Source organism: Apium graveolens, chromosome 4, assembly GCF_009905375.1.
Source record: "Apium graveolens cultivar Ventura chromosome 4, ASM990537v1, whole genome shotgun sequence".
NCBI classification, from domain to species: domain Eukaryota; kingdom Viridiplantae; phylum Streptophyta; class Magnoliopsida; order Apiales; family Apiaceae; genus Apium; species Apium graveolens.
The window spans coordinates 313,371,898-313,386,095 of record NC_133650.1 but is presented as its reverse complement, the minus strand read 5'-3'; the positions used below and the strand labels follow the sequence as shown (position 1 = coordinate 313,386,095).

The 14,198-nt window shown below is 35.4% G+C and overlaps 1 protein-coding gene across 1 annotated transcript; it reads right to left on the bottom strand.

The window, feature by feature from the left end:
- On the bottom strand, positions 1-2,610 carry LOC141721812 (uncharacterized). The gene is made up of 5 exons (XM_074524927.1): positions 2,533-2,610; positions 2,404-2,446; positions 2,257-2,301; positions 576-608; positions 1-468 (listed from the first exon to the last, which is right to left on the bottom strand). The coding sequence occupies exons 2-5, from the start codon at positions 2,441-2,443 to the stop codon at positions 296-298; spliced, it is 291 nt and encodes a 96-aa protein (XP_074381028.1). The 5' UTR covers positions 2,444-2,446; positions 2,533-2,610; the 3' UTR covers positions 1-295.
- Between the last annotated feature and the right edge of the window lie 11,588 nt (positions 2,611-14,198).

Genomic DNA, 14,198 nt, shown 5'->3' with positions numbered 1-14,198 from the left:
TAAACAAATCATCTTAAATTATTTAACCCGGTAAACTAGATCAGCTGTCATCTTGAGTTCTTGATTTCCTTTTTTCTAATTCTCCACATTCAGTTAAATGTCAAACAGATACCACGCTAACAGAACAAAATTTACACAATCATCAAACAATTTGTGTGTTTGGAACATATATATCGTCAGTCATGGAAATGGCCTTTGGGCTAGGCTTAACACAGCCCTGAGAAATCGTGTACTCCTCCTAAGCCCTGCGAATTGAATGTTCCAGTAGTCTCTCTCTTTCTTTCCGGAAAAATAACTACTTACTAACAACTTTTAATGTGCTTTTCGTTATATCTAAATCCTTGTCTTGATCCACACTGCTCCTGTTGAACTCCGTGCCCTGAAATGTGAGTCTGGAAGAGCGATACTGGCTACCAAATCCACTGCCAAATCCCCATCCAAGGCCTAGCCCGACTCCACACCCTCCACCTTCAGGAGTCCCAATATATATAGGAATGGATGATCAGCACAATAATTTTATATCAAGGAGGTTTAGTGATAAATGTGTTACAAATAAACTTAGTCTTAGCATTTACCTGCACCAAGACCCAGGATATTCACAGGCATGCCTGTATCAAAATTTTAGAGTTTAAATTAGACTACCACGGTAACGACTCTAATCCAAAAGCATACTACATAACTGAGAGACCAGGAAACATGCAATTGCCTTAAATGACTTTCTTAGTAGTGCAGTGTAGGTATTAACTCATTTGCGATGAAATATATAAAGAAATGTCATTCATGACAAATTGCTTAGAAATTTCAATGACAGGAATCCTCTATGACAAAAGATCCTGTAAAAGCTTTTAACAGTTCGAAAAAGTCTAGCTCAAAATATGCTAATCATCCGCAATCTCCAACATCACTGCAAAGTCTAATTTTGACAGATATCTTAAAAGTATTCAAATCATTCAATTCTGAATAGAGAAATTTTCAAGGGTTACAATTGAATTTGACCAAAATATAATTAACAAAAAAGATAATTATATGACGAACTCTTAAGTTACACCACAAACATTAACTTATGACGATGCAATGATTTTAATATTGATAAAATTCAAACAAATAGAAGGCAAAGGACATCTGTATATACAACCACATAATTAAGATTTTGAAGTAGGACTGGACAATAAAGTTTAAGTCAATTCATCTTCTAACATTAAATGCGTTAAATTATAGATGACCGACTTGATGAAATCATAAATCATGGGTTTTATATGATGAATAATGCAATTGACAATTAGGTGTCTGGATTCCCTGTAAAAATTGACCACCTTCGACTAGTTTTTTTACACTGATTTGCCAAGGGGTATACTGATGGCATATACAGATTAAATTAGCACAAGTTGCTCTGTTTCTAAATCATTCATAATAAATTTCTACAAATCAGGAAACATTTAATTTGATGCAGTGCTAAGGTTCTGACTTCCGAGAAAACCTTAGTTCACAGATTTTATTAGGTGTGGAGCTGAGGGGCGGAAAAAGCAGATACGCTACAGCTACTGCGACTGTGACTGTAAGAGGCTAAGAGCTAAAGATTTTAAAGGAGCCCTAAATTCTAATCAGCATGATACACTTAAGTTTGTGGTCTATTCCCTCAGTTCTATTGGAACTAGGAAGACTTCTGTCCAAAATGTGCACTCCTTTTACCTCTTCCATATTCCCGAACCAATATTTGCTTTTTACGAGTGTCGACAATCGACACAACTCTGTAAGTATGACATGATCACATGAGTATGGAAGACATCAATCACTTTGCATTGAATTACAGGGTAAGGAGTTGTACGATTGTGCCAGAAAAGACAACAGGGATCACTTATATTTTTTATGGACAAGCGGAATATGCATTAGTGTGACAGAAAGTCCTAGACTAAAAGTCGATTAAGTGAACAAACAAGCCTTAGACTAAAAGTCAGTTCTCTCTATTTTTTGAGGCGATAATATTTCTTACAATTCACATTCTAAATCACGACCAATTTCAGTTGCCTATATACACACAATTCCACTAATAACACAACCAAACCGCTTTAATTAAAAGAAAAATCACAGTACACTAACTAAAATTGTCCACTTAATTATAACACCACAACAACAGTAATCAAAGTCCTCTAAACCACACAAACACATCATTAACCAAACACATTCATTTTCCGAAACAACAATTTAACTAAAATCAATCAAATTATCGAAAACTTATCGAAACAGAAACAGAATTACCTCCAAAGCCCCATCCAACACCAAACCCACAACCCACACCAAACCCTGAAAAACAACCAGAACCCCATCAAACAATTCACTTCAAATTGCATATATAGATACAAATACACACATGGGTCGTTAAAAATTTAAGTTATAAGTACATACCAAACCCAATACCAGTGCCCTGGAAGTTAGTAAGCACCATTTGCTGCAAAAAAAGAGTTAATTTATTAGCATATGTATACATACAAACATACTATATATCTATATAAAAGAGAAATGAAGTAGACTTACAGACGAGTGATAAAAGAAAGACCCAATTGAAAAACTATTAGGGTTACAATTGGGGATGGACCATGGAGGAGATGATAAATTAAAAATATATTTTAAATAAAAATCTTCTTTAAAATAAAGATATATTAAATTAAACTTTAAAGTAAAAATATTTTACATTATTATTGTAAAATAAAATGAAAATTTGGTTTGGCGAGAATATTAGTATTTTCTCAAAAATGACATACTATTAGCTTTTTTATTTAATGATTTGGCTAGTTAAAATGACATTTAATTGAACAATAGGAAATTTTTTTAAAATTAAATTAAATTAATTTTTGAAAATTAAAATATTTATGTTTGTTGTAATTTGTAAGAAACTTAGAAACGTGTTTTGGGCGGGTTTGTAGTAAATTTTGATAAAAAGAATGTCAAAAATGTATTTGAAGACAAAAATAATAATATATTAATATTATTAATAATAATGGTAATTTTGATTTAGCACCTTATTGAAAATCCGTTAAAACCTAAGAATTACTTTTCCTGCAATTAAAATTTGAACTTGCATTGAGTAAAAAAATTACTCACTCCATCCCATTTTAATATTTCACTTTACAAAATAAAAAAATTTCAAAAAATTTATCATGTGTTTTTGATGCATGCAAATTTTATAATTTCAATATTAACTAAAAACCCATTATTTTTATAATTTTCATGTGTATATATATATGTGTGTATATTTATTTTTTTATTGAAATATTTGTAATTAATATAATATATAAAAACTAAATTATATTACTGTCTGAAAACAAGAAAATGAATAATGCATCGAGTATAACTTGTAATTAGGATTAAGATAACATTAATATTCCATTTGTGTAATAACATAAATGATTTGTTGTTAATAATGAATAACATAAAATTTTATTGGGACTTGTTGGGATACCAGGTCTTTTAGTATCTGAGAAATTTTAAAATAAGTAATTTAAAATTTAAAATTAATAAGTAACTTATAAATGATAAATAAATAAATACTTATAAGTTATATAAGTGTTTAGACAATTTCATTTATAAGTCGGAATTTTTTTTATTTAAATAAATCAAAAGAAATAATTTTTAAATATAATCATATTATTTCATGAATTTTAGTTAGATTAACATTTTAAAAAATATTTTTTTAAATTAAAGTTAATAAAAACGCAAAAAAATGAGAAAAAGTACGTAGTTAATAACATTCAACTTATTAGCTTATAAGTTGAAAATCAAATTAGGTACACAAACTCCTAAGATAAATAGTTACGGGTGACTTATAAGCTGTGGCATGTACCTGTTACTTTTATCTTGTGTCTATCTCGTACTCATCATTCATCAAGATGCAATTCTGATCTGCGGATCAGTTGTTCATTGTTGTGTCATGTCTCACTTGAAGCTTTTCCCTCATGGTTATCATCCTGTTTTTCTTTACATAATTAACACACTCACGCACACATCTTGTTTTGATACGATTGGAACTCTCGACATTTCGTAACGATAAGTATAATGTATATCTTCTCTGATATAGCATTTGATGTGTCTGGTATTGGTATTATTAGGTTGCCACACATTTGACAAAGATTGGTTGGCTATAAAATTCGATGGCTCGATAGATAAAATAATATTCTAACTGTCAAGGCAAATGGGACAGTCTCTTATGCAAATGGGACAGTCCCTTTACAAATGAGACAGGGTATGAGACAGTCTCAATTACACTGCAGAAAATAAATGACAGAAATAAAATGCAGAATGCTGAAAACTGAAAAGTAAAAACACCAGAAGTTTTCACTTGGTTCGGCCCCTACACCTAGTCTATGGCCTACATCCAAGTCCCCATGCCAACTAGCATAGAGAATGTATTATATCAACTTTAATAAAAGAACTTACAATCTTTTCCTTGATTACAAATATAGCACCTGAAAGAAACCCTTTCCCAAGCTACCTTGCTACCTAGCCCACTGCTATTCCTTAGCCTTCTAGCTACCTTGCTATACTTTGAAATCAAGCTTGCCACAACCCGGCACAAAGTTGATATGAATACACAAGTATATGAATAAACAAATTGATTACAACTCAAACTAGGTTTCTTGTTTTTCTGGATATGAATATCTCGGGTATGAAACAAGAAGATGATTTCAGATGATGAAAGATTCTCGTGAAAGTGTTAGCTTCAAATCTGAAATGAAGAGTTGTATTTATAAGCAAAGTTCTAACAGATTTATTTTCAAACACAAGATAAGATTGGAAGATAAGTTTGTTTGAAAATATTTGAATAAAACTTGAGAAACTAATCTGTTAGTAGTTTGAAAAAGATAAACCAAGTAAAGGATAAGTCTTGAAAGATTCAAACTTGGTTTATAGGATAAGGTGGAGAGTTTGTTTGAGATAAGCTTTATCCAGATAAACAAGATTTACACAAAACCCTAACAAACCCAATCCTGAGAAATAGCCTCTGCTGAAACTTCTGAACAAACTGCAAACTCTGGACTCTAAACTGCTGTCTGAAATGTTGCAATCTGAATATCATCATAAACTCGAGCATCTAACATTCTCCCCCTTTTATGATGATGACAAAGAAAGCATAAATGCTCCCCCTATCAAAAACACTAAAGGCCTGTAAAACAAAGTTAGAGCCAACAGAATATATTGCAGTTTATGATATGTGCAATTATATGAGAATGAGACAACTAAAGAATGAATGAGACAACAGAACAATATGCATAAAAGAAACAGTCTCAAACATTTAAACCCTTAAAACAAAAGACAACCCATCCATAAACCAGGATGTCCAGTTGCAATAGTTATCTAACAAATCCAGAATATCAGTTAATCACAAAGTCATCCAAAAACATTCATCAAAAACATAAACCAACATCACAAAATCATCCACAAACATTCATCAAAAACCACCCATTCAGAAACATAGTCTTAACCAAATAAACTCGTAACCAAATAAAACCATCATCGTCTAAAAACATCTCATAATTTCTCCCCCTTCATCATAAAAGGGTCCTTCAATCAGAATCGTCATCAACATGAACTGGAGCTTTGCCTTTGCCTTTTCCTGAACCAGAAGCCTTGTTCTGGGATGAAGGAAACACCGGAGCTGAGCCGTACTCTGAAAATAGCTTGTCAAAAGCTTCCTGAGCTGGTGCCTTCCCGTCCCGTTCACGAAGCCAGTCAAAAATCTTTGCCTTGTATTCTTCTCTGGTCATACCAAAAACTGAAGGTGGAGGAATGGCAGGGAGTGGCAGAGGAGCAGTGATTTCTTCTAGAGTACAATCTCCAATCCAATCTCTTTTCTTGTGCCAATACATCTTGCTCTTGTCTTGCATGGCTGACAACTGCTGAGATAAAAACTTAGTCTCTGACCCAAGCTTAAAAAACAACTTAACAAATTCCTTTTCCCATGCCTTAGCAGAGGAAACCATCCCTTCCTGCAGAGTCCCAAACTCAAAATCTATGGTCTTAGACAACTTGACATCAGAAGTATGCAAAACAGAAAGTTTAGCATTGATATCATCCAAAGATGAACAGACATACTTCCTAAACAACTCAAAAGAAGCATTGAGAATACTAACTTCAGAAGTTAGTGATCCAAGAGTTTTGACAGAAGCAAAATGCTGATTAAGATTAGCCAAAGCAACAGAATTTTCATTTAATTTTATCAACAGAGAATTAAGAAGAGTATTGGTAGGCTGATCAAAAGGGTCTGAGGCATAATTGGGAGACTTAGGAATACCACCAACATTCCTAGAAGCATCATCAAAAACTAACTCATTGGACTCAGAAACAACTAAACCATTTAAGGTTAATACTGACAAGTCAAAAATTACGGAAATCTTATCAGACACAGAAGCAGGGGTCAAGGCACAAAAATATTCAAATACTCGAGACAAAAGACCAGGGTATGGCAAGTGCATAGAACCATGCTTGGCACAGTGACCCATATTGGATATAATCAAAGAAGCAACATTGCACTGAATCTTTTTAACAAAAACAGACATAAGAATACAATCTTGGAAAGTGACTCTATCACGACCGGATTTACGAGGCATAACATTCGTATGAAATAAACGAAACAAAACAAGAGAAACTGGGGTTAAATCATTTACCGAAGGTTTGACTGACACCGAAACAAAATTGTCTCCAAGAATGACCTTGAGCTGTTCCTCGTACTGGAGACCAGGAATGTCTTGAAACGCTTGATGAGTTGTCGACGGACAAACTCCCTTGTCAGAAACACCAGTAAGCCGTGCCAGAAGATCGGCCTTAAAACAAACAGGATTCCCTTGGACTTCTGAGAACACAATATTTCCATCCAAAATACGAAGCTTGGCGTAAAATTCTTTCACTAACTCGGGATAAATAATCTCCGGGGGCGACAACAATGACGAACAACCAACTGAATCAAACAAATCCGCAATACCGATTTTCTTCAGAAGATCCAGATCACACAGGCGTTCCTTCAGAATCAACTTTGACATCACTTTCGTCGAAGTAGTCTCCTTTGCATGTCGCTCAAAAGAACTATCAGACATTCCGCTTGACACTTCCGGTTCAAAATTACCAACCCGTTGACGCTTGGAACCTGAAGCCGCATCAGTTGGGGTACGCTGAGCGGTAGATCGAGAACGAGTGAAAGGGGTAGATTTACGTGCCATGGATAGAGGCGAGAAAATAGAAAAGAAATGGAGAAAGGTTTTCGATTGTGTTTGAGAGAGAGAAGATGAATAGGAAACTGAAAGGGTTAAGAAGATTAGGTTAAATAAAAAATGAGAATTGAAGAGATAGAGATTGAAAAGAAGTCGAAGAGATGCATGACAGAAGTAATGTACTGAAAGAGTAATACATGCACGAGTTTCAAGGATATGAAAAGTCTAATCAAAAGATTTACAAAATCTAACACTCTTTACACGCATAAACACACGGTCAAAAACAAAAAAAAAACACAAATTCATAAACAGGAACCTAATTACTCAAATAATAAATACACGACATATATTTAAGTATTATGACATAATTCATATTTAAACACATAAATTACATAAAATCACGTAATAAATTACAGAGAACACATACCTAATTCACGACGCATTTTACAAAATCTATCTTCAGCTAAAGGCTTAGTGAAGATATCTGCACGCTGTTTCTCAGTAGAAATGTAAATAAGCTCAATATTACCTTTAGAAACATTATCTCGTAGAAAATGATGACGAACATCAATATGCTTAGTACGAGAATGCATAACAGGATTTTTAGAGATATTAATTGCAGAGGTATTATCACAATAAATAGGAATATTTGAGTAAGAAATACCAAAATCCTGCAATGTTTGTTGCATCCACAAAATTTGAGCACAGCAACTTCCAGCTGCAATGTATTCTCCTTCAGCTGTAGAGAGAGCTACTGAAGTTTGCTTTTTACTATGCCATGCAACTAAACAATCTCCTAAAAATTCACAAGCACCACTTGTGCTTTTTCTATCAACCTGTGACCCTGCATAGTCAGCATCTGAAAAACCGATTAAGTCAAAGGAAGAGGAGCTTGGATAAAATAATCCCAAGTCACTCGTACCTTTCAAATATTTAAAAATACGTTTAACGGCATTCAAATGAGATTCTTTAGGTTGAGATTGAAAACGAGCACACAAGCATACACTATACATAATGTCAGGTCGTGAGGCAGTTAAATATAACAATGAACCAATCATACCTCGAAATTTAGTGACATCTACAGGTGTACCTTGTTCATCCTTAGTAAGCTTAACTGAAGTACTCATCGGAGTTGATTTAGGTGTGACATGATCAAGTGCAAATCTTTTGAGTAGATCCTTTATGTACTTGCCTTGGTGAATAAATATTCCTGTATTAGACTGATTAATTTGCAAACCTAGAAAGTACTGCAATTCACCCATCAAACTCATATCGAATTCCTTATGCATGCAATCAGAAAACCATTTACACAAAGATTCGTTAGAAGATCCAAATACTATATCATCAACATAAACTTGAACTAAAAGAAAGTTATTACGTTTATGAAAAATAAAGAGAGTTGGATCGAGTGTACCACGAATGAAACCATTGTTCACAAGAAATTGACTGAGACGCTCGTACCAACAACGAGGGGACTGTCTCAATCCATAGACAGATTTCTTGAGCTTGTAAACATAGTTAGGGTACTTCTCGTGAATGAAACCTGGAGGCTGCTTCACGTAGACTTCTTCCTTGAGATAGCCATTTAGAAATGCGCTTTTGACGTCCATCTGATAGAGCTTGAACTTCTTGTGAGCTGCAAAGGCCATTAAGATTCGAATAGCTTCTAAACGAGCTACTGGAGCATATGTCTCGTCGTAATCGATTCCTTCCTGCTGGTTGTATCCCTGAGCAACCAAACGAGCTTTATTTCGAATGATATTTCCATCTTCATCCTTCTTATTCTTGAAAACCCAGCGAGTACCAATGATCTTGGCATCCTGAGGAGGTGGGACGAGTTCCCAAACATCACAACGCTCGAACTGGTTCAATTCCTCCTGCATTGCAACAGACCAATGTTCGTCTGCAACTGCTTCTTGAGCATTCTTTGGTTCAAATTCAGCAACAAAAGCACAGAATGCACATAGATTATGAAGTCTGCTTCGAGTAGAAATCCCTTGATCTAAATCAGTAAGAAGATTATCTGGTGGATGATTCTTCACAGTCCTAGAAGACTTAGGAAGTTGAATATTACTCATTTCTTCCTCATTAGAATTGTCTGCCTGGAAATGAATAGGAGTTGTCTCATTCAAAAGAGACTGCCTCATTTCCGCTTGTGAAGATTTATCCAGAGGAGTAACAGAATTCACATTTGAAACACTATCGGGAGTCTTTGGAGAACCAGAAGATTCATCTGAAGCTTGAGTAGATCCTGCAGAATTATCAGAAGACTGAGATGGACCTGGAGAGTCTTGACTGCTTGATTTGTCAAAATGAGACTGACTCTTTTCAGAATGAGACTGTCTCATTTGGGAATGAGACGATAGATCCGCAGTGTCTTCATCAATTTGAGATATACTCCTTGAGGATTCATTGAACGTAATATTGATGGATTCTTCTACTTTGTTCTTGACAGAATTATAAACACGATAAGCTTTGCTTGTTGTAGAATATCCCAAGAAGATTCCTTCCGTAGATTTCGCATCGAACTTGCCTCGATTATTTTGAGTATCTAAAATAAAACACTTGGAACCAAATACTCGAAAATAACTAATGTTAGGAGTCCTTTTCTTAAGTAATTCATACGGAGTTTTAAGCAAAATAGGACGAATAAGTACTCTATTTAAAACATAACAGGAAGTGTGTACCGCTTCAGCCCAAAATTTTCTTGGAAGCTTACTCTCATGCAGTAGAGTTCTGGCAGTTTCCTGTAGAGTCCTGTTCTTGCGTTCTACTACTCCGTTCTGCTGAGGAGTTCGAGGGGCTGAGAATTCATGAGTGATTCCTCTTGATTTACAGAAGGTTATGAAATCCTTCTCGAATTCACCTCCATGATCACTACGAATAGTCTTGAGCTTAAATGAATACTTAGTCTCAAGGTTAGTAATAAGATCCTTAAACTCAACAAAAGCTTCATCCTTAGTTCGTAAAAATAATACCCAAGTGAAACGAGAATAATCATCAACTATAACAAAAGCATAATTCTTACCTCCTAAGCTTACGTACCTTTCTGGACCAAAAAGATCTAGATGAAGGAGCTGCAAAGGAACTGAAGTTGATACTTTATTCTTAGCAGTAAAGGAAGTTTTCACCTGTTTTCCATGCTGGCAAGCTGAACAAGGTTCTATTTTCTTATACTTCAGCTTTGGTAGACCTCGAACCAGATCATGAGAAGATATCTTCCGAAGAAGATCCATGTGAACATGGCCAAGACGTCTATGCCACAGATCTTGTTGTTCTTGAACGGTAGCTAGACAAATTTCTTCTTGCTGTTCATCAAAATCTAATACGAAAATATTTCCTTTTCTTTTGGCAACTAAAGCAAACTCGTTAGTATGAGTACCAATATAGCATACATCTTTATCGAACTTAACCTTATGACCAGCATCAGTAAGTTGACTTACACTAATAAGATTATATTTCAAACCATCAACTAAACGAACATTAGAAATGGCAAACCTGTCATTACCAATGGTGCCTTTTCCAATAATTCTGACGGTGTTTGAATCTCCAAGAGTAACTAAGCCACCTTCCTTGGCAACTAGAGATAGAAACTTGGATTTATCACCTGTCATGTGACGAGAACAACCACTGTCGATGATCCATTTATTTCGCGGAACATGGACCTTCAAACAAACCTGCAAGAATTGCTTTATCCCTTAGGTACCCACTTAAACTTGGGTCCTGGTTGGTTAGTATCACAAATCTTATATAAATGTCTATCTGATTTCTTAATCCACATCTGAACAATATTAACAGAAGTATTAGCAGATTTATATCTAGTAGACGATTTATAAGATGAGTTAGAGGAGTGGCCCTTGATACCACATAATCTAGATTCAGATGTAGGGTGGCCAGCTTTGCCACAATCTCGACATTTCTCATAAGGCATCTTATATTTCATAGGAGCTCGCTTATAACCGCCTTGAAATGCACGTTTCTTGATTGACTCACATCCTAAACCTCCTTTATCAAGAGAAGATTTTTGTTCACCAAGAAGAGCATTCAAAGTTCCTTCTCCATGAAAACATTTAGCTAAATCCTTTTCAAGCTGTTCGACTTTCTGCTTTAATTCAGGAACAAGGGGATCAGGAGCACTGTCTTCTTTAACGGTTTCTGAATCAACAGATATTGATTCTTTCTTCAAAGCTTCAAGGCATACATCTTTCATCTCAATCTCATTTTTGAGATATTGATTTTCTTCAGAAAGTTTTGAAACCCTTTCAAGCAATAATCTGTTCTCAGCAACTAGGGCTTCTTCCTTCATGGGGTCATCCATTTCACTAAGAACTTCACTTAAAGCTTGCTTTAAATAAGCATTTTTTTCTTTCAACTTCTTGACCTGGACCTGCAAATTTAAAATAGACGAAGATATATTTGAATTATACTTAATATTCTGTACCTCATCATTATCACTGGAGTCGTCCTCTAGTCCAGCAAAGCAAAGTTGAGCAACTTCATCGTCTGAATCGATCTCCACATCCGATTCATCATCACTCCAAGTAATTAATGCCTTCTTTTTGTTCTTCAGCTTGTAACAGTCCTTTTTGAAGTGCCCTTTCTTTCCACACTCAAAACAAGTATCCTTGCTTTGATTCACTTTGACTTCCTTGCTCGGATTAGATTTGAAGTCCTTCTTTGGAAACTGTGACTTCATAGGTCGTTTGGAAGCATTCCGTTTGGCAAGAAATTTATGAAACTTCTTTGTTAGAAGAGCAATATCTTCATCAGAATCATCAGGAGACTCATCTGCATCTGCATTAAGTGCAAGAGTTTTCTTACGAGGAGCTTCATCTTCTTCATCATATCTACGTAACTGATTTTCGAATTCCTCCAATTCACTGAACAGTGTTAGAGTATCCATAGTCGAAAGCAGTGTTGAATCCTGCAGAATGGTAACCTTTGGAGCAAACTTCTTTGGCATTGCTCTGAGGATTTTCCTATTTATCTCAGATTGAGGAATGATCCGTTCCAAAAGTGAGATGGAGTTAATCAATGTCAGAAACCTCCCTTGAGCATCTCGCACGCTTTCATCTCTTTCCAACCTGAAACCTTCATAGTCACTCATTAGCATACTTAATTTTACTTCACGTACCTTAGACGTGCCTTCGTGGCTGACTTTGATCGTATCCCAAATCTGCTTGGCAGTAGTACATGCTGAGACTTTTCTTAATTCTGTAGCTACCATGCCATTGAGAAGTGAATTCATAGCTTTAGCATTGGAATTCATTGCGTTCACTTCTTCGGGAGAGAGATCCTTGAGAGATTTTGGCTTTCCTTCTTTCATAGGAATTGTGAAACCATTTTCTACAGCATCCCATTCAAACGCATCACGCTGGAGAAAGATTTTCATTCGAAACTTCCAGTCATTGTAGTTTTCAGCACCATGAAGCAGTGGTGGATAATTGTTTGAATACCTATCTGGTTGAGCCATGGATCGCTAGCAAAATAAACACTAAAAAGAGAATTAAATGCACCTGCTCTGATACCAAATAAAATTCGATGGCTCGATAGATAAAATAATATTCTAACTGTCAAGGCAAATGGGACAGTCTCTTATGCAAATGGGACAGTCCCTTTACAAATGAGACAGGGTATGAGACAGTCTCAATTACACTGCAGAAAATAAATGACAGAAATAAAATGCAGAATGCTGAAAACTGAAAAGTAAAAACACCAGAAGTTTTCACTTGGTTCGGCCCCTACACCTAGTCTATGGCCTACATCCAAGTCCCCATGCCAACTAGCATAGAGAATGTATTATATCAACTTTAATAAAAGAACTTACAATCTTTTCCTTGATTACAAATATAGCACCTGAAAGAAACCCTTTCCCAAGCTACCTTGCTACCTAGCCCACTGCTATTCCTTAGCCTTCTAGCTACCTTGCTATACTTTGAAATCAAGCTTGCCACAACCCGGCACAAAGTTGATATGAATACACAAGTATATGAATAAACAAATTGATTACAACTCAAACTAGGTTTCTTGTTTTTCTGGATATGAATATCTCGGGTATGAAACAAGAAGATGATTTCAGATGATGAAAGATTCTCGTGAAAGTGTTAGCTTCAAATCTGAAATGAAGAGTTGTATTTATAAGCAAAGTTCTAACAGATTTATTTTCAAACACAAGATAAGATTGGAAGATAAGTTTGTTTGAAAATATTTGAATAAAACTTGAGAAACTAATCTGTTAGTAGTTTGAAAAAGATAAACCAAGTAAAGGATAAGTCTTGAAAGATTCAAACTTGGTTTATAGGATAAGGTGGAGAGTTTGTTTGAGATAAGCTTTATCCAGATAAACAAGATTTACACAAAACCCTAACAAACCCAATCCTGAGAAATAGCCTCTGCTGAAACTTCTGAACAAACTGCAAACTCTGGACTCTAAACTGCTGTCTGAAATGTTGCAATCTGAATATCATCATAAACTCGAGCATCTAACAGGCTATGCAGCTGAGTTGCTGGCAAAGTTTGTTGGCATTAGGTGTCATGGATATGCCATGAGAGTGAGTGATGAATGGACTCAGGGTTGTCTATTCTTTGTCATTGAGTTTGTTAAAATTAGCTCTTAGGAAGGGAATAAAAGGACAATGAGAATGTAGGGCAATGCCGCAATGGGGACAGGACATGTCTTTACTGCAGAAGTTGTAGGCATGATAGATTGAAGTGAATGCAGACTTTTCTCTCTTTTTCAGGCTGATGCTTGCAACAGCTGCAGAGCATAATGTCATGAACCCCTGTGCTTCATCGCAAAATAGACCGATACCAAAATAACTGCCAGTGTTCGATATAGAACAGAGACAATGAAGATATTAACAGAAGGAACTGATTCATAAGTAATTATCACTTTCCGACCATCATATGACAGTCTGCAACAATTCTACAGCAGAAGCCAGAAGGTGTCACTGTAGAAATTCTACAGTTAGATAGGTAGGAGATAAGTAGTACATGCAA

Coding starts and splice junctions, on each gene's coding strand:
- LOC141721812 (XM_074524927.1), bottom strand. CDS start 2,443: ATGGTGCTTACTAACTTCCAGGGCACTGGTATTGGGTTTG. Junction 2,302..2,403: donor GGGCACTGGTATTGGGTTTG/GTATGTACTTAT, acceptor GTTGTTTTTCAG/GGTTTGGTGTGGGTTGTGGG. Junction 469..575: donor TATCCTGGGTCTTGGTGCAG/GTAAATGCTAAG, acceptor GGACTCCTGAAG/GTGGAGGGTGTGGAGTCGGG.